Genomic DNA, 21,962 nt, shown 5'->3' on the forward strand with positions numbered 1-21,962 from the left:
TTTGCTGTTGAGGAGTTTTTTGGAACAGTGATTCTGTGGTCATGGTTCAACGTCTTTTCTGCCAAAATTTTAATGTCAAACGTCAAGGTGCAGTTCCAGATCAAAACACCCTATTCTGATAGGTTGAAGCAATAAGAAATGTGGTGAAGAAAAAACCACCTGGCCTTCCCCGTTCAGTCTGAACTCCGAAAAACATAGAGTGAGAAGGCAGTTTTTGCTAGTCTGAAACGATGCGCTAGGAAAATGCTGTAGCACTGGGTGTCACGTCGTTCACCTCATCAACCTTATAGGTGATCTATGATTTCACCCATACAAAAATAATGATTGTCCGGTACCTAACTGAAAGGGATTTTGCGGCATAGTGAATGCCATTCTTACGGAAGATGCAAACATCTTAATAATGATGAATGACAAGCCCATTTCCATCTGGATGGCTATGTTAATGTACAGAACTGTCCGTACTGGGTGTCGGAAAACCCATATAAACTACACCTAAAAACTCTCCACACCTCAAAAGTGTCCAGTTGGTGTGGTGTGGTATCTTAAGATAGGAATTGTTGGTCCTTACTCTTTTGAAGAGGGGGAACCGCAATTAGTGACATAAGCGCGCTAGATCGACATGTTAAACAACTTCCTGCGTTCAGAACTGGAAAGGCGTCAGGTGAACATGAGAGAATTGTAGTACCAACCCAACAATTGGGTTATCAACAATGGATATTCCAATGATATGGGTTATCAACAAAGTGGGTTATCAACAATTGATAACCCACCGGGTTGGTCTAGTGCTGAACGCGTCTTCCCAAATCAGCTGATTTGGAAGTCGAGAGTTCCAACGTTCAAGTCCTAGTAAAGCCAGTTATTTTTACATGGATTTGAATACTAGATCGTGGATACCGGTGTTCTTTGGCGGTTGGGTTTCGATTAACCACACATCTCAGGAATGGTCGAACTGAGAATGTACAAGACTACACTTCATTTACACTCATACATATCATCCTCATTCATCCTCTGAAGTATTATACGAATGGTAGTTACCGGAGGCCAAACAGGAAAAAGAAAAGTACCAATGGGATGATGCCACAGCTCACATGGCAAGAGCATCAATTGAAGTGGTTCGAGAAATGTTTCCTGGACATATCATTTCATGATTCTGTGATTTTTCTTGTCCCCACGCTCTTCCAATCTATCGATTTGTAACTTCTTTTTGTGGGGCCTGAAATCAAGAGTTTACATGAACAAGCCGCACACAGTTTAAGACCTGAAAATTTCCATTTGTCAAGAAATTGAAACTTATCGAATGAAATGTTGGAGAAAGCCATGCAGAGCTTTGAGGAGAGGCTCTGAATTTATGTCCGACAAGAAGGAAGTCATCTTACTGACATTATTTTCCGAACCTATTTAAGTAGATTTCAAAAATCCAATAAAAATATTATTTAATGTGAAACTTTTTTTCTATAATTAAAACAACCGAAGTTATTCAATAGTGAAAAGCATGCATTTCCTCTACTCCACTCTTTACTTAGTAGTTCTCTGTTTTTTTATTGCAGAATGTTGACTAAAAAATGATTTTCTATGTAGGTCATGTGTAGAAATTTGTTCTTATGAAAACATGTCTACAAAAAAATTCTTCTTAAATACAAAATGAACTCGCTCAATGTGGACTAAAATGGCTTTTATCAAAATTAGACTAACTGATTACACACACTTACTCTAAAATAGACATGAAAAATAGTATTATATTGAAAACAAAAAGAGTAAATTTTGAAAAGTTATGATGATTGTTATTTATGCAAATTATTCTCTGTTGATATCAATACTGATGAAAATAAATCTTTTAAAATAACAAAATTAACTTTAAAAAATAAATAAAATTGTATTTTTCTTTTAATTGAAGCCAGCAATTAAAATAAATTATTAACAATTCGCAAATGCTGACCTTTAATTTGATTCGAGTTTTAAAAAAATACAAATTAAAAAAGGGAATGCAAAAAGTATTTTATCTTAAGTCTTATAAAAAAACATAAAGGTAAGAAATATGCACTTCGATTAAAATATGGGAAGGAATTTCAAGAAACAACACAGAGACTACTGTTGAACATTATTTAAGGCAGTGTTTCGCAACCTGTGGGGTGCGACCCCCTACCCCGCCTAGGGTAGCGTGATAAGAAAAGAAAATATTATTAAGAAAATGTATTTACTGAAAGGAAAGCAAAACAATTTACATTCTGACATAATAAATAATATAATACAAATTTATATTAATGCATTTATAAATAGGATTGTGTCAGTACTGCATAATGTATTTAATAATTAACTTATCAATGCTAAATTAAATAGAAGTTTAATAATTATTAGTGACTCCCTTGGACTTGTCTTGCAGACCAAAATTTCTTAAAGGAAGGTTTAATAACAGAAATAGACACTTTGAATTCTTTTACCATATTTAGCTGAGATCTGTATTTTGTCTTCAAAGCAGCCATCGCAGAAAATCCAGTTTCGCAAAGGTAGTAGGTGTTGGAAATGGTAATAGTATACGAAATGTTCTTGTTTTCAGTGGAGAAAACTCATCATCCACTCCTGCCCAAAATTCAAAGAGTGATTTATTACTAAATTGTTTTTTGATTTCACCACTTGCTGTGAAGTCTATGAAGATTTCTTCTTCAGCAGTTGAGAGCCCTTCGGGAATATTTTGAATTGGATCCTTCTCCAGTTATTCCACTCATAACTTGCTACACTTGTCTGTGCACTTGTTGATGCTTCATTATCATCTAATGCTCGCTTAAGCTCATTTAAAAATTTATCCATGATTCTGTATAAATCTACTACCATGAATATTAATACCGTGAATTGCAATTAAAACACAAATTACAACATACACATTCAAAATAGATTTGATAGCGATGGAAGGATCTACTTGACTGAGACTGGCTGGAATTGAATGAGGTGCAGCATTTATACACATATATGCAAATATCTGAGACAAATCAGAACTTCTTATGAAACTGCTTCAATGAAAGCATATTTTTAACCTATACAGTTTAAATATAAGACTCCATTCCAGAAATTATGAAAAAAATTAACATAAATTTCAAACTAAAAAGTATAACAAACGGAAAGATTAATATAAAAGCTTGGTAAATAGTTTGTTTTCATACGTACGTGAATGAATTAAAAAAAAAGCAGTATCCAAATATTTTAAGGTAGGAGATTTCATTCATTCTTGTGTATTTATAATAAAGAAAATTTAAAGAAATTAAGGTACAACCCCCAGGTACCTGTTGATAGGGCGCATGAGTGTATTGTCATCATTTCTTAACCATTTCTTATTCCATCAATAAACAACTACAATGTTTAGCAATCAGTAACTTGAACTGAGCAGTCTGCATTCAACAGCTTACAAAAGTCATAGCAGTGTGTTACCTTTGTCAATGCAGTGGTGGAAAAGAGAAACAGTAAGCACTAATGACTATGGGTTATAAAAATTATGTTGTTCCTTAATGTTAAGCATGATTCTGGACCAAAGAAAGTTACTTTATACTTAGTTAAAGAGGAAAACGATTTAAAAAATGTATGCCTTAGTTTCTATAGTTGTGTAAGAAAATTGATGTAATAAGTAGTAGACTAGTAAAAAATTGAAAAAGTGAAGTAATTGTCCAGATATTGTTTGAGATTTACAAATTTTCAATCATGAAAATTTAAAATAATAAACCCCTTTTTCATCTAAAAAAGTGTTATATTTTTTAAATTTTATTTGTTTGTCATTTGTGGGAAGTAATTGTATAAAACCACAGTGCTTCTAAAAAATAAATGTCATAGATTTGTCTGTTTAAATTAAAATATTTTCTGGCAGTGTACTGCAAGAATCATCTTTAAGTGAAGCAAGAAAAGATTTTCCAAATTATAAAATTGTCTATTGTTTGTGAACACTGAAGTAATTTGGCATAAGATTAATTCTCTATCTATTACAGTATACTGGTATGGACATTCCTCAACATCAACTTTAAAGAAAGTCCATGCATCTGCAGATGTGTACATATATTTGTTGGAGTACAATAATTGATCTTGTTATGTGATTTTTTTTTCATTGTGGACATCATGAAAAAACGTTTTTCATGAAAGTTAGTTGTATTGCATGTTTTCAAAAGTGTACTGCTATGAGTGGCACAAATTTAAAATAGTTGTAAGGTTTAAAACAACTAAGAACATAAGTAATTATAAGTACCACTAATATAGATTGTTTATTTTTTAGTTGCTAAACTTTATTTGTCAAGTGAAAGTATATTATTGAATGTTATACTGTAATTTTATTTATAGTGTATCTGATTGTTTTCAGCACAATGCATATGTGCTATTGCTACCTTCCTTTTTTTATTTACAAACTAGATGTCATCATCCCATAATAGTTGTATTTATATTTATGTATTTTCATATTGATATAAATTTGTTACAGGAGCAATTTGTCAAGCAAAAAAAGTTTTCTTTCATACAGATGCTGCTCAGGCTATAGGGAAGATTCCAATTAATGTTAACGAATTTAATATCGATCTCATGTCTATAAGTGGACATAAACTTTATGGTCCTAAAGGTAATCATCATTGTTTTGATTTGTGTATTTTTGTACATTTTTATACATCAAACAAATTTTTATTTTTCAAAATAGCATGAATTTATATATCTGTTTCTTTAATTTCAGTTTTAAGTTGGATTAAACAAAATTACTATTTGATTTTACAGAAAAAATCAAATTACAATTCTTACAAGATCACATTACCATCATTGTTCATTAGACTATTTTATATAAATAACATAAATGACAGAACGCTGCTCATAAATGACAACTTATCAAGTCTTTGGTCATATGTTGTTTACTATATCAAGCTGTCCTATTTTTAATTCCAATATGATGATATTACATCATGGTCCTTTACAATAAAAAAAAATTATTTTGATATTGTGATGAATCATTGTTATATTGAGTGTATTTTCTTACTGATGGATGGTGATGTCAAATTATTCAGATTGGATAATTGGTGGTAGGCTATAATGTATGAACATTTTTTTAATGCTCAGTAGATTTACCAGAGAGTTACTGGTATGGATGGTATAACATTTGGATGAGCTACTGCTGCATTCTTTTTCAACCACCTTTCCATGGATTTTTGTGTTTCTCTCCTTAACTCATTGTTTAATTTGCATTACATTGCTCTTTCATTTTCTCCTGCCTTCTTTCTAACATTTTTTTTTTTTTTTTTTTTTTTTTTAGCATTTCTATTGCTACCCGAGGTTCTCGGCTCTATTTCCTTAAAAAAAAAAAAATAGCTTACTTCTTTCTGTGCTGCTCTTACTATGGCATTTTTTGTTCTTATCCAGATCTAACTGTTTTCATTTTTCTTTTTTCTTTCTTTAATTGCCTTACTAGTTTATCTCCTACTATTCTCTCTTAAAATTTCTTCAACTTTTCTAAGTTCCATTTCTTATCTACTTTTCTTCTACTTTCTTTAATTCTCATATCCATCGTAAGTAGCATATGTTCATTTATATTTTCACTATAATTAAATCTTTTGGTAACATCCCAGTCCTTAATGATATTGATTTATCATTAATATACTTTCTGTATCCATTTTGCTACTTCATTCTTCATAATTATTGTCACTCCATTTTTCCTTTCTTTCTTCCAGAATATAACTTCTTTTTTCTTCATTTCTTTCTGTTGTTCCCATCTTATTTCACTCAGTCCTAATATATTGTAACAAGACAGATATAACAGACCTGAGTAATGGATTCCTGCCAATTAAGAGAAAAGTAATAGAAAATATAATAATGAGAGGAATCAAGAAAGGGACTAAAAGGAAACCTTTTAGTAAAGCTAACAGTTCCATTTAACAATCATCCTTTGTAATACTGTCTGCTGATACACCTAAACATGTTGTTGAATGTAAAGGGGGTTACCAGACCAGGGAAGGAATCTCATGGGAAAATGTGAGGGTGGATGATTATTCTCTTGGTTTGAGTTGGATCCAGTCTTGGAGGTAAAGAGGATAGGAATATAAATACTCCTGGGAAGACCAGTTGACAGTCAGTCTGCAAGAGATTACTACCATAGACTTCTATGGTAGTAATCTCTCGACTTCTATGAGAGAGTTCTAAGCGAATAGTTAATATGCAAGTTTGAAGCAAGGGTATTTTGCGAGGAGGTGAATTTGTAGTGTGTACAAGTTTGATGCAATTAATGTGATGTCACAAGTAATTCCAGTACATGAAAACAGGAAGTAGTTTGGTGAGTTACTGTTAGACTATAAGTGAGAGAGATAATGTTCTAAATTTCATTCATAAGTTGTTAGGGTAGTTTTATTTGTGAACAGCAAAAGTATTTGCAGTTCATAATTACAGTTTATAAAACTTTATAATTGTCTTATCTATGGTACTATTGTTGTTAATACAAGACTAATGGTTAAAAGTGTTAAGATTAGCGATCATGCTAATGTCTTTTGTCAATGGGACAGAAGTCTGGTTTTCAATATTTAACTACCTGTAAATAAATCCTCGTGATTACTTTAAATTCTTTTTTGTATGTAATCACTGTTTATTATTATTGTTGTGGTTGTGGTTACTATTACTAGTATTATTATTTATTTATTTATTAATTATCATTTATATTCTTATCGTCATTGTTATTATTGATTTGTCATATTTTATTTATATTCTTAAAGTAATAAATTTTAATTATATAAACATTTTCATTTGTCAGTTCCTCAATATCCTGATGGAGCTGCGAATACGTGACAGTATTTATTTTATTTATCTTCATTCCTTCTTGAGATTCTCTAACTTTCCACTCTGTAACAAAGTTGACACCTCCACAGGGCAATAGAATGCCCTCACTACTGCTCATTCACTTTTTGAGGAGGCCATTGGCACTTGTAATTGGGGAAGCTCCTTATGCCAGGAGTAACTCAGTTCCTTCTTTCATTAGCTGCTTGTATATACTAGCAGTTGATCGTATACAATCATTGCGCCTCTCTACCACAGGGAGAAGAATATCAGGACTTTTCCTTAACTGAATCTCAAGAGTCAGCAGTATTTAAAATTCTCTAGTACTTTTAGAGAGGTAAATACAACTATTTTGTTTGAAAACAATTTTGAATATCTAAAGATTTAGTAACAATAATTCTGTATTTTTTAATTGATGAATTGAGCTATTCTAGGATTAGATAAATTATTTTTTACAATTTTATTTCCACTTAAATTTTTCATTTAGGTTTTGAGTTTTTTACATTTTTCAATATGTCTGAGAAACAGAAAAGTCATGACTCAGTAGATTAAATATACTGTTACAATAAATTGAGATTATCAGTCTTTTTGTTTATTGAGTTTAGAGAGGATTGATTCAGTGGCCTTCATAGGTGTGTTAAAAATTCATATGTAGCTGTTTAAAACAGAGGGATTGCTTGTTTTATTCTAAACAATTTGTTGTATGAAAATGATTATTGCAACCAGTCTAATATTATACTCTGCTAATGTTTGAATGACTGTGTACTTATATATTCATGACACATTAGAAACATTTTTTGTAGCATGTCAGCTACCATGTCCATATTATGAATGATTAATTAAGTTTCAGAAAATACATCCTTGTTTTTATAAAGATATGAATTTATGAAGTTATCTGAAAGAAACAAATAAAGAAGTAGTAACCGAGCAGGGTTCATAAATCTGCTGTTTACACTACTTGTTCTGGTTTTTCTTTTATGGCTATAATGTATAACATCTGAGGTGTGACAATCACAAGCTTTTTTCTCTGAGAGCAATAATGTTCCCTTTACTGGATGATCCCTGTGGTAAAAGTCGCACTATTAGTGTTGAATTCAACTGGATTTGAGGGCATGGCAAGCTAATGTGCAGCAATATGGAGAAAGTAACCATTTTCCTTGTCACTTTCAAGTAAACTTGATGTAAGTGCATGTTATTATTGGAAATGGCCTTGATGTTTTTAGAAATGTCCTAACTCATGTCAGATTGCTTGAAACTGTTGTAGTTAAGCACATAATAAGCAACATTATAATGCTGTATAATTGTGGTTTTGTTTTTTGGTATTAGGCATTTTATGTCGATGAAAAATTATAATTAGGATTTAACCTATTAGTCAGTTTAGGTATTGAAAGTTTACAGTCGTTTATTATTAATGAATTTTATGCTACCTTATTTGATGACAGGGTTTCATATTAAAGTTCAAAATATATATAAATCAGTTGTGTGTCTAAATTATTGACAGCATTTTAAATTTTAAATATAATGAGGTGTTTTAATTAGTGCTTATTAAATTTGCTTATAATTTATTGTCAGGTGTGGGAGCTTTATATGTCAGACGTCGACCACGTGTCAGATTGGAACCTATACAGAGTGGAGGAGGGCAAGAAAGAGGACTTCGCAGTGGAACAGTGCCAACACCATTGGCAGTTGGATTAGGAGCTGCTTGTGAAATTTCAAAAAAAGAAATGGCATATGATCATGCATGGATTGAAAAATTAGCTGAAAGACTGATAGATAAGATAATGAATAGTTTAACACAGGTTATTAGGAATGGAGATCCTGTTTACACATATCCTGGATGTGTAAATTTATCTTTCGCTTGTGTTGAAGGTATTACTGAGCTAAGAAAAATATTTATGTATTTTTTGTTATTTTTTAAATATTCTAGTTAGTGGTTACTTATTCCTTTGTTTCTTGGAATGATTTAGTGATTGATTCTTCAAGTGTTTAGATTCATTAATTGACTCAAGTTTAGTTTGACGTAAGTTTAGTTTTATTATTGGATGCAAATATGCTTTTTTAGTATAATGATAATACATTTTATGCTTATTTCGATATGCATTGTTGTCCTTTGATTCATTGAACAATTTTAAAACATATGTTATATTTAATTAACTTTTTTAATTATTGAAAAAAGTTTTTGTATAAAATCTCTTTATTTTAAATGTATTCAGCACTAAAAGAAACAGTATATTTATTCTGGAAATGTTATTTTCATCATGCACTGTCAAATATACTTAAAATTTAACCATACTTTAAATCATAGTTAAACTATTGAAATTATTTGGAATATTTTAAGTTCCAAAATAATATCTTTATATCTTGTTTTAATTTTTTTCGTAAGTGATAATGCGTGTTTTCTTAAGATTTTTTGCTTGAAATTTCTTTTTGTCAGCAAGGTAGTGGAGCATACTTTCACTCTTATGATTGTGATTTTGTTTCAGGTCTTTATATATGTGACATCCAAGTTTCATCTTCTGTCATAGTATGAATCACATTTTTTAACATTCTCATTAAAATATCGGAAAAGTCATAACATTTGAAATGTGGTTCTTTTCTTGTGTCTTTCTGTAAGTTTCTTGGACATTTTAGATATTGCATACATAAATCCAATGAATTCTACCTTGTTTTGGCACTTGTCGAAAAACTAATTTTGTTCTCATTAGGGCTAGCTAATAAGCTGACTAAGGGCTGACTTATCAGTTATCAACCTAGTTCTGTTAAAAGTAAATGCATGGTAGATAGGCTGAGTTAGTTATATGATATCTCTTCTAATAAAAAAAAAGAAGCTATTCTGTAATAAAAGTAATTTCATCATTACCACTGGTCAACATAAAATTTGGAACTGAAAAGGGAGTAGGTGTTCTATATAATGTGCTGAATCGGGATATGGATTCCAAAACAACTCATCACGTAATGTACGTTACAACCCTTTAAATTTATTTGCTCCATCATTTGTGAAACTTCATCATTTGTGTATTTAAGTTAATACGTTTGAATGTTTGCTTATTCATATCTGATTTTTATTGTGATGCATGCTGTAGACCTATATTTGATATATAACAGCTGAATGATGCCATTTCATGTCAAGCCAGACATGTACGGACATGTCAGTGAATCAAGTAACGAGTAGTAATTCAATGTGATAAAATTTTCTTCAGTATGAGTTCAGCTGTTGGTATGACTTGCAGTGTTCTTTAGTTGTGATAGTGGTTTTATAATATACGTATTATAAAGAGTACTTCATAAGTTATGCCGTAAATTTAGTAAAAGATTTTTATTACAGAACAACTTTTGATATTATTTTTATTGAACATTAGATTTGTTGAGGTGTGTGTGTGTGTGTGTGTGTGTGTGTGTGTGTGTGTGTGTGCGTGCGCGCGCGCGCGTGTGTGCGTGCGTGCGTGTGCGTGCATGTTTCACGCTGTGTTTTATTGCACTCATTTAATTATAAAAATAATTAAGTTTTAATTAATAAATACTTTATTACTTAAAATACTTCATAAAATCATTTCATCATAGAGTAAAGTATTCTGAAATATTTCAATTTACTTTCATTCATTAAAACATTTTGAATTTTGCAATGAATAAAAATCAGGCTTGTAAAAATTCCCCAGATATTTTTTTCTGTTTTTGGAGAATTCACCAAGAAAAGTCTGAAAACCAGTATTGAATCTGCTGAAACTGTGTACGAACATTAATTTGACTCTCCATTGGGAGACCAAGATTATCCTGGTCTCCATATGTAGCATGCATCAATCTGAGTTGAGCTATGAGCAATTGAACACCGCAGCTACAATCAGTGCACCTGCCAAATGTGAGTTACAAAGTGCAATAGGTTTTCTGTAAGCAGAAGGATGTAGCGCTGCTAAAATCCATCGCAGAATGAGCCTAGTCTAATGTGAAAACTTTATGAGTGATGGTAGTGTATGGGAATGCTGTAGCATTCCCATAATTTAAAAAAGGGCGAACGGATGTCCATGACGAAGGTGGGCAAGGATGCACGTCTGTCGCTACTGTACACATGGTTGAACATGATGATTTTCTCTGTGACAAACAGAGGTTTACGATAGGTGAACTTTCTGCAGAAATCCCAGAAATTTCAAGGTCTTCTAGGTCTTCTCTGTACACAATTGTAACTAAACAATGGTTGCAGTTTTTTGGGACCATAAAGGTGTCTTGCTGGTGGACTTTGTGGGACAACAGTAACAATGGAAGTTTATTGTGAATCCTTATGTTGCCTCAGCAGACCAATCCAGAACAAACAAAGAGGCATGCTCTCGTCCGGTGTGGATTTAGATCCACGACAATGCATGACTGCACTGTGCCAATGTGACATAAGACCTTCTCAAACAATTCAAGTGGGAGGTTTTTGACCATCCACCTTGTCGTCTAGACCTACTGATTTTCACCTTTTTTGAGAATTGAAGGCATGGTTGGGCGGACAACACTTTATCATCAGTGAAAAACTTCAGGAGGCTATCAAGACGTACCTTACCTCACTGGAAGCAAACTTCTTTGAAGAGGTCATCGGAAAGCTGGTGTCACGATGTGACAAATGCCTCAGTTATTTTGGTGATTATGTAGAAAAATAAATTAGATACTACTCAACTTTTAGTAATAAAATCATTTTGTATGTCAATGTATCTTTTTTTTATAGTCCGTTGGAGGTTGAAAAAAAAACAGCCCTAGTCTTTTAGAAGAGATGGTTTAATTTGTTCCTGCCATGATGTTCAGGAGCTAATGTCCAACATTGATTATGTTATTGTAATGTTGGACATTGAATATGTTCATTTATCAGAAAGAAGCTTAAAGTAGTATTGTTGCATAAATTGAATAATACTATACTGGTATTACGTGCTAGGAATGAAAGAAACATATGATAATATGTTAAAAATCTATTAAGTATGATGAACACTCATGGTGAATCATTGCGTACCTGAAAGTGGTAGGTCCTCTTCTTGGTCTTTTCTTTTCTGTTTAGCCTTGGGAAACACTGTAAGGTATTAATTACTTCGGAGGATGAATGAGGATGATATGTATGAATGTAAATGATGTGTAGTCTTGTACCGTCTCAAGGTCGACCATTCCTGAGATGTGTTGTTAATTGAAACCCAACTACCAAAGAACACCAGAATCCATGATCTAGTATTCAAATCTGTATAAAAGTGACTGCCTTTACTAGGGTTTGAACGTTAAAACTCTTGACGTTAAAATCAACTGATTTGTGGTGATGAGTTCACCACTAGACCAATCTGGTGGGTTTTTTCTTGGTCTCCTCAATGGCTTTACAAAATATATCTGTTTCTTGTGTTTGTAGATAAACACTATGCGGTTAAAGACTGACCAAAAAGAAATTAGTTTAACGCAGGAAAAGAAAATGTTGACAGTATTCCCCTTGCTGAAGTAGATCGTATTATTTTATTACCTCTACACATAAACCTTAGGCCTGATGAAGAATTTTGTAAAAGCATTAAATAAAGATGGAGATGATTTTAAATATTTAGCTGAGGTTGTTTTACAATTAAGTGAAGCAAAATTAAAAAAGGGAATATTCACTGGGCCACAAATAAGAAATCTAACTCATGAAAATATATTTGACAGCAAACTGAATCCTAAAGAACTAGCAGCATGAAGTCATTCAAAGATATCATTACTGGTTTTCTTGGAAACAAAAAAGCTGAAAACTATGATCAGCTTATAAATAAACAGTTAGTGAACTACAAAAATTTAGGTTGCAGAATGTTATTGAAAATTCATTTTTTACATTCTAATTTGGATTTTTTCTCATAAAACTTGACATCAACAATGATCAAGGAGAAAGGTTCCACCAAGATATATTGCAGATGGAACAACGTTATCAAGACAGATGGGATGAATCTGTGATGAGTGACCACCGCTACATGATAAAAGAGACGGCTTCTCTGAACACGGAAGAAAATAATAAAAGTAATTAAGATAAATTGTAAATATCTGAAAAATAAAGGTAGGAATTTTAATTGTAATTATTATTATTATTTTTGTATTATTTAAGAAGTTTCTCAGTATTTTAAAGGGTCATAACTAAAAATTGAGGTGATGAAGAAAAACTGATTTCATTTAACATTCAGCATAAAAAATACATCCTAATTCACCTTCTCTTATATCAGTTCCAAATTATCTTTCTTTTTGTTGAGCTGTGTACTTTTTAAAGTATTTTAGAAAAACTAATTAGAAAATAATTTTTTGATAATATAGACTGCTCATTATTGTATATGAAATTTGATTAGGAACACTGAAGTAATGTGATCAATTTATAAATAAAATTTTGCTGATTTATTTAGCAATGTTTTGGATTAAAAATGTATTTTTTTTAATTTCCAAAAAAAAGAAAAGATCATAGTTATGCTGATGATAAATAATGCAGCTACGTTGATTGTTAATGGAGATCCTGAAGTAGATTTGTTGAAGATCATAGATTCACTGACGTAGATTATGTAATTGAAGTATGAATGAACAGATACTGTTTTTTGTGTGTAGATTGTGTTTTTTGTATTTTTATATAACTTAATGTCCTAATTTTGAATGGTGAATGGTGGCTTTTTAATTCTCTAATGAGACAAGGTGGTTTGAGATTATAGTTTTATTATTATCTGTAATTAAACTATTGCGATATACTAAGCAATTTTGTTAATTGTTTTTTTTGGGGGGGGGGGGATTTCTTATTTTATTAAATGGGTGTTTTATATTTTTGAAGAATTTCTCTGACACAGAAGTATTTTACATGTTTTTTATTCAGAAGTAGGATTGTAGAAGAAGTAGGTTTTATTTTAGTAGGATGTAATTCAATACATCCTGTAAATTTGTGTTTCATTGAATTTTGTATTCAAATCAAATAAAAAATTCCTTTCTGTTGTTTATTCAGACTAATAAGCACCTATCATTTAGTTTTTTGTGAACTCAAACTGAGCACTCTGAGCAGTGGTATTAATTGAACTCTAATGATTAAAATACAGGTATTTAAATCCAGATAGAAGTAGCAATACTTTTAATTGACTTTAAATGTGGGCTTTGATGAATTGCAGAACACAATATTAATAATGTTAATGTTTTCAAAACAGTTTAGATGGTTGAATTTGTTGCAGAAATCTACATTATTGTAGTTATTGATGAATTTATATTATCAATGAATTATAAGTGTTAATACCGATGGGAATTACTGTTTAGTTTGGAGATTATTGATTGTTATATTAGGAAATTATTTCTTAACTTATGTAATCTGTTATTCTTTAAAAAAAAGTTTAATTATTATTTCAGGTGAATCTCTTTTAATGGCATTAAAAGATATTGCCTTGTCCAGTGGAAGTGCATGCACTTCGGCCTCGCTTGAGCCATCATATGTTTTACGAGCTATTGGAGCCGATGAAGATTTGGCACATTCCTCCATCAGGTAATATTTCTTTTCTACCTTGATAATGTTAATATTTTTTATTTTAGATTTTTTTTCAGTGAACATTAAACTATTTGTTCATCTCATTATTTTTGGAGTTCTATCAGAGGGTCATGTAATGGCATAGACTTTGTGACTGCTGAAACTGGTAGCTTACCAGAAATCCATAAATGGTCTTGTTTTCTATATGATGTTTTTTAGCTGTATTTTACACGTCTTATTGCAAAATAAGTATAACAAGTGTATATCTTAATTTTGTTTAGAAAATTGTAAACTTTTGTATTTCATTACATCTTACAGTAAACATATTATATGAACTGTGTACTAGTTAAAAAAAAATTCAATTAAGTAACTTTATTGTAATACAATTATGTTTTTCTACTTTTCCATTCGTTTTATCATGCAAACATCACAACCCTCAACAGCATACCTTTACATTCTACAAGTATCTACTTCATATATTGTAACTATATTGTTTTTCTTTACCATTTTTATACTTTTTTTTGTTTTCCTTTACCTTCTGTGCTTCTTGGATGCCTTAATATATGTCCCACCTACCTTACCCATTTTAGTAGATCCTCAAATTTTTCTCTTCTCCAATTTATCCTAAAACCATTCATTTCATTCTCTTTTAACCACCTAATTTTCAACACTTTCCTTAGCACCAAATTTCAAAACCTTTTATTCTTTGTTTTCTATTCTTTTTATTGTTCATGTTTTATTGCCATAAATTGAGAGGTGCTTTATTTACTAATATTTTTTTAAAGAATCTTCTTTATAATGTTAAATTTGTCTTACCAAGAGGTTTCTTTTTCTGTATAAAAGACCCTCACTTATGCGAGTCAAGTTTCAATTTTTTTAAAAGGTAATGAGGTATTCCTGTAGTTTTCTTTCATTTAAAATTTTTAATTACTGGAGCCATACTAAATACCTTTATAGTTTAACTACTTGTGTAATAAAATTCTGCGACTTCTGATGTATTATGTATTTGATTGAATATGAATATGATTATATTGATGCACCAATGATTTCTTTTATGGAGTTTCCATACTTCTCTGTTTATTTAAAAAATACTTTAACTTCAACAAAAGTTGTCAATAATTATAGGTTGAATTTTACTTGAAGTTGCTTTATAGGTAAAATTTGCCTAAATGTATCTGATTGTTAGTTGTGTGACTTCAGGCTGACCTGTCCTGACAGGAATCCCCCCAGAATGTCAGGAATTTTAATGTCCATGAATTTAAATCTTATAAAAAAGTAACTTCATCTCAAATTTCATCTGGATATGGGTTTGTACTATTTCATGTTATATAGGGCTGTATTTCAGTCACAACAAATGATCATTGATAATAGTATATTTATTATTCTTATTTGACTCCAGTTGCGTTTAAAAAATAGTGTCTTGATACTTTCATAGAATCTGTTTTATTTTATTAATTACACATTAATCAAACTAATAGTTACTCTCTTAAGGCTGAAAATTTGGAAATTTTTAAAGTTATATTTAATTTCAAAAAAAATGTTATGTTCAGGTTTGGTTTTGGAAGGTTCACTACAGTTGAAGAAGTTGATTATACAGCAGAAAGGTGCATTAAACATGTTAATAGACTGAGAGACATGAGGTAGGTTAACTCTGTTCTGATTCTTTTCATTTTATTTGATTATGAAATTTAGTATGCAAATACCAGATTACAGAACTATATTATTTGTTGACAGTTGGGGGATGGAACAATAAAAAATTCTATTGTTGGGAATTGACCTGGGTAATGAGAGGAAATGAGAGGTTTACATGTGTGTTGTAATACAGAAATGTGATTTTCTTATTATAATCCTAATTATGAATGAAAGAGTTTAACCCTGGGGAACTCATGCCAATTTCCATAACGTGAGAACTCGCACGAGAGTTATTTTCATTTTGCTACTAAATATTTATTTTGTTTATATTTGCATTTTTAATTGTTTTAGTATAAAGAATGAATGTTTATTACAAAAATACAAAGTTTAACTTCAAATAAATTAACAAATATTTTTTTTATTAGCATCAAAGACAAATTTTACAACTAAAAATAATGTAATGAACTGTATACTTACCCTAAAAAAAAATTATACAAACTAAATAAAAAAAAGCACATTAATTTTAAAATAAGAAAGATAATTAAATTACAGTAGCTTAAAAATAAATTGTATTATACTTCAGGAAATATTATATTGATCATAAATTGTCTGATTGATTGATGCAAAAGTTATAAGTATATACGATGTGATCATGACAGATATGCTTGTTACACTTTCCGCAATTTTTTCTTTTTTCTTAGTGGATAGCAATAGCAAAACCCAGGCTTGATTTCACTTGAGCTAGTTGCCTCATCTTCTTGTACGCCAGAGATTCTTTTCATTCTTTTTCTCTCATATATTGGCAGTGTTTTGATCTGAGATCTAGCATATAAATAAGCTTTCATCAGATCCAAAGTCAGTTGCTTTAAGAATAATCTTCATTCTTCTACAGTTCCTGTATTCAGTTTAAAAATTATTTGACAATTTATTCCACAATATTTAAAAGAGAAAAAAATTCAGTCAATGGCCATCTACAGCTTATTCAAGAAACAGAATAGGCAGGCTTTCATTTCATCTTCAGTATCCCCCCCCCTTTGTAAGATTGTAAAAAGTTATCTCCGATTGGCAGCATTTCCAATGGTTTCATCAGTTTTATTGTCCTTAGGGAGAGTTGAAAGAACCAAAACAACTGTATTATTTTTTGTTGATTTATATGAAACTAAGGCTTCTTTCTTAAAAAAAAACCAAATAAACTGCTGCAGGACTCATGGTTTTTAAAAAACTTGGAGGGAGTTCTTTCTTATTTTTACGGATAGTCCCTACAATGGTTGTTTTAAGCTCCAAAGCTAATGGAATGGATGTAAAATAGTTGTTCATTGTTGAATTTTTATCAGAATCTAGAATAGGTTCGGTCAATCTCATTACAGCATGTGAACTGTTGTTCATCTTATATTCCCTTCAAGTTGTTTTCCGCGATAAATTTCAAGATTTTTGGTGTAAAATATTATTTCATCAGTCAAAGCATGGATTTTTATTCCATACTTTGTAGCGTATTGCCAGAACTTACACTTGTTTCTGAAAGCTTCCAACATTTCATAGTTTGTTACATATTCTCCTACTTGGTAACAATTTTTACACTGGCTTATAAATTCTTCAAAAACCTGACGAATAGAGGCTAATTTGTCCGTTTTCTTTCTCTCATCATGATCTTTAATATCATCGAAACACAATGCTCGCAATAGAAGAAAGCTCTCTCTAGACATAATAGTTCTAAAACACTCTGCCATTGGCTGCTCATATCTCTTTCACATTGAGATGCTGCGCTTCCTTCACACCTGGCACATACATTAGTTCAATTAGTGTTAAAATTTCTGCTGTATCTGTTTCTTGGCAGTCACAAGCCCGGCTGTAATTAGGTCGCATTTTATCAAAATATTTATTCATATACTTGATATGTTCTATAAGTGAGTGTGGGAAAAAAATTTTCCAACAATCTATTTGAGTTTTGTCAATGTTTTTACTCCTGGCAGGTGATTTATGATATTTTCCCTTCCAGCTTGAACATTTGAACATGAAGGATGAAGATTCCAACATGTCTTGTCTTTTCCAAGGGTGAAATCTGTAAGTGAGAGACTATCACCTTTATTCTCAGATTGCTCAGAATCTGTTGGATGATTACTGTGTTCTGACTCACCATCACTCTCAGGATTATCCAATCTATCTGTGTTATTACCTAAATCTTCAAATGATGTCATTGCTGTTGTCCAAGATGGAATTTCGTTTTGTTATTCCAAATATATCTGCTGACCCAATTCGGCTAACTTTTTACCTCTAGACATTATAAAATGAAATAATTCTTTCTAAGCTATAAGATTCGCATTAAAAAAAGATTTAATATCATTTATAACTATTAGATATAATTATTGCATTGTCAGAACATACCTGATAAATATTAAGATAATACCTGATAATTACCTGATTAATATTAAGATAAGAACTACTGCAATTTTATTATGAAACAAGAACCAGAACGTAAGAGCTCACACAGTGAAGAAAACTTTCATGCATGAAATAAAATTGCAAGTAGAGAATTAGTGCAATGAGAATATTTATTACACTAGATGACAAAACATAACAATCATCCACTGCAGAAGTTCAGAGGAGACTATTGGAAATGCTACTGTTTTCAACCATTAGTCAGGATCATAAAACTCGGATAGAGAGTGCCTCAGTCATTATTCATTTCTACACACTATTAAAGTTGCTGATGTATTTTAAACATGAGAGAAAATCTCATAGCGCGAGCTCTGATAGGTTAATATCAGTTTTAAAAGAAAATTGGCATCTGGTTTATTACTTAAAATTGATTCTATTTATAGCCTATGAGATGTCTGATACAATTGGTCATTTCTGTTGCAAAAGAGTTAAGAAGTTAGATTTTTTTTTGAATTGAAGACATTTGTTAAGTAAGTAAAATTTATTGCTAATCAATGAGTATTAGAAAAGATGATGTTTGTTGGCTGCATGGCTATAGTATTAACAATACATTCACAGACAAATTTGTATAAATTAGAAAGACCACTTTATGAATTAAATTGTTTGAAAATTACCTGTAAAATAAATGTGAAATAAAACAAAAATTAAAAAAATCTGATGTGGACACCACATGACTTCCTTGTATGCCTATTAAATTACATATATTTTTTATATATTTATATCTTTTATTACATTTTTGTTTTGTTACTGAATTATTATTTATTGTACAAATTTTTTTACAATCAGAGGTTAATAATTTGTTAATGAATCAATATATTTAAATAAAAAATAAAAGTTAAAAAAATGGATGAAGTTTGATTCTAACTGATGTATCTTCCCCTTGTAAGATCCAAATATTTCATTAATTAGAAATTTATAAGGCTACAACTCTGGAACCAATGAAAATAAGTACCACTTATGATATATCGTTGAAAAGTTCACAGTGAGAGCTTATTAATGCATTTAAGAAAAAGTCCAAAATCCAATTTTTTTTTTATTTTGGGCTTTTTGGACACTTTTGATCCAGTTGATTGCAGTCAAAAGGGGAGGTGCACAACTAGATGTTACTACAGCCCTAAATCTAAGCACAACTAGATGCTACTATAGTCCTAAATGCAAAATTTCAATATTCTACGGCTAATAGTTTTTGAGTTATGTGAAATACATACGTATGTACAGACATTACGCCAAACTAGTCAAAATGGATTTAGGGATAGTCAAAATGGATATTTCCGTTGAAATCTGAAAACCAGAAGTTTTTGCGATTCGTACAAGGAAGTAAAAAAGTGCAGTTAAATTTGTTAATAAACTGAGTCCACTGTCATCTTGTTGGGATAACTTAAAATAACTAAAGTTAAAATAGAATTATCGAACTCTTATCAAGTAATTTGTTGTAACATTGTATTGTTTCTTTGTTTCTTAAATGAATTTAAGAAATGACCTTTTATATGATGTCAAGTTATTGGCACCACTTTGAATAACTTAATTTAATGTAAAACTATTTAAATCTAACTTGTTTAGGAATTTTCTGGTTTTTTAACATAGATGAATCATGCAATTTTATTTGTTTTAAATAAATTGAAGGTCTGCTAATGTGAAATCCAAATAGCAGCAGTGTTTAAAATAATTTGAATTAAAATTCTTGTGTTGTATGTATTAGAGCATGTGTGAAGCAGATCTTTTTTATTAAAAAAAAATTTGCTGATATTTTTTTGTAGTTTTATTTTAAAATGATTTAAGGGTTTGTATTTTAAATTAGAAAATAAGAAATTATTAAATTAAAAAAAATGGTTTACAAAAGATTTGCTAATATCAGAGACCAGTCAAAGAATTATGCTGTTGTTTTTATGCAAGTGGATTCTGAATTTATTTAAGAATTGAATTGTTATAATAAAAATAATTGTATGGTTCATTTGGAGTTAAAAAAACAGCTGATTCTTATGGAATTTACATTTTAATAAAGTTTTAATATACTCCACTTATTTTTAAGTAGTCTCTAAATTTTATATAATGTTTATTAGATGTGTATTTATTTAAAAATTGGATTACATTTAATTTTTCAATTTCATATTAATTTATAGCAGATTGCTGAACTGTGTAATTTATCAGTTTTCTCAGTGGATCCTACCAACTTGATTGTGTACATCACAGGAGTGCTTCTCGTGTAAATTCTAGTGATGAACTACTAGAACGTGTAAATTCTATTTATAGAACTATTTTGGCATGCCCTTTAAGATAGTTCTGTATGTCTGTTTTGTAACTTTATTGCTCAGTATTTAGATCCAAGATCTGCTAGCAGCTATGGCTGTAATAGTAAGGTAATTAATTAAAAGCAATCATACCTACAGTTAGTTGATATTTTGTGTGCTATTCCTTCAAAAATATTTTATAAGTAGTATCTCTGTTATGTGACCATAAATTTCACTGATTTTACATTTCATATTTGGAATAATTCTTAATGAGTTATTTCGAATCAACTATTTCTTTTTGGTAAATGTTTATTATGTGTTTTTTTTTTCAGTCCTTTGTGGGAAATGATACAAGAAGGTATTGATTTAAAGTCTATCAATTGGTCTCAGCACTGAGTTTTTGGTATGTATTAACTAATTGATGTGTAGATATGAAATATAAATATGTATTTTTGTGTACTTTTATTTTTAATGAGGAGGTAGTTGCTATTTATGGATTATATGACTTTTATAATTAAAGTTATTTATAAATCATTAAAGTTATTGATAAATCAGTAAACTTATCTTAAAGTCTTATGTGATAATTGTAATTTTTATTTTATTTTGTTCATTAATAAAGAAAATGATAAGTACATATTTATTCATTGTCGTTTATTTAATTGTTATTTATTCCAGAATATAATGTTATTTTCTTTTTTTAAAACTGAATTAAAAAAAACTTCAAAAACAATTTTTTTAGTAATTTTTAATAGTTATTTGACACAATGTATTCAGATTAATTCAATATCTATTCTTTCTAATGAATATAAAGAAAATGAACCGTATTTAATAATTAACTTGATACTTCACTTTTATCTGAGAAGCTGATTGGCAGAACATAGATGTTTTAATATAAAACTGAAAATCATATTCTAAAATATGTTTCATTTTCTATCAAGCCAATGGTGTGTTTGTGTTTCTTGATGTGGGCAGCAACATTGAGAATGCAAGAGATCATTTCATCACTTTGTCTACTTTTTGCTTTTATACCTAACAGTTCATCCATCCCCATAAACAGTAATCTAAGGTAGTATGGTCTGGTGATGAAAGTGACCAATGTACCAGCCCTCTATGTTCAATCCATTTACCAGCAAATTTTTCATCTAAGAATTGTTTTGCTTCATTTTGTGAAATGTGTTGGTGCTCCATCAAATTGAGTAAATTTCAATTTGTTTTGCCAGTGTAAAATTTTCTAGTGCTGCAGGAAATTTGTTGTTTAAAAATTCCAGAAATTTTCCTTATGACATGTTATGATATGAAAGGGCCTATTAATTGGTTCTAGATTATTCTGTTTTGTTTTTAATAATAAAAGTTGATTTTTTGTTTGTTTTTTATAGACTCTATTTTCTCAGAATTGAATTCTCTACAAGTTTTGATCATAAAAGTATTGTATTTATTAGTTATTT

General features: G+C 30.3%; 1 protein-coding gene across 1 annotated transcript in view; it reads left to right on the top strand.

The window, feature by feature from the left end:
* Positions 1–21,157, top strand: part of Nfs1 (Nfs1 cysteine desulfurase) — a 55,729-nt gene extending 34,572 nt beyond the window's left edge. Inside the window, exons 6-10 of the mRNA XM_075355507.1 lie at positions 4,451–4,585; positions 8,344–8,640; positions 14,107–14,239; positions 15,772–15,861; positions 20,850–21,157. Of these exons, the coding sequence (XP_075211622.1) occupies positions 4,451–4,585; positions 8,344–8,640; positions 14,107–14,239; positions 15,772–15,861; positions 20,850–20,913 (719 nt within the window). The 3' untranslated portion in view covers positions 20,914–21,157. The remainder of the gene's footprint in view (positions 1–4,450; positions 4,586–8,343; positions 8,641–14,106; positions 14,240–15,771; positions 15,862–20,849) is intronic.
* Positions 21,158–21,962: the final 805 nt, after the last annotated feature.

This window comes from Lycorma delicatula, chromosome 2 (assembly GCF_047948215.1).
Source record: "Lycorma delicatula isolate Av1 chromosome 2, ASM4794821v1, whole genome shotgun sequence".
NCBI lineage: Eukaryota > Metazoa > Arthropoda > Insecta > Hemiptera > Fulgoridae > Lycorma > Lycorma delicatula.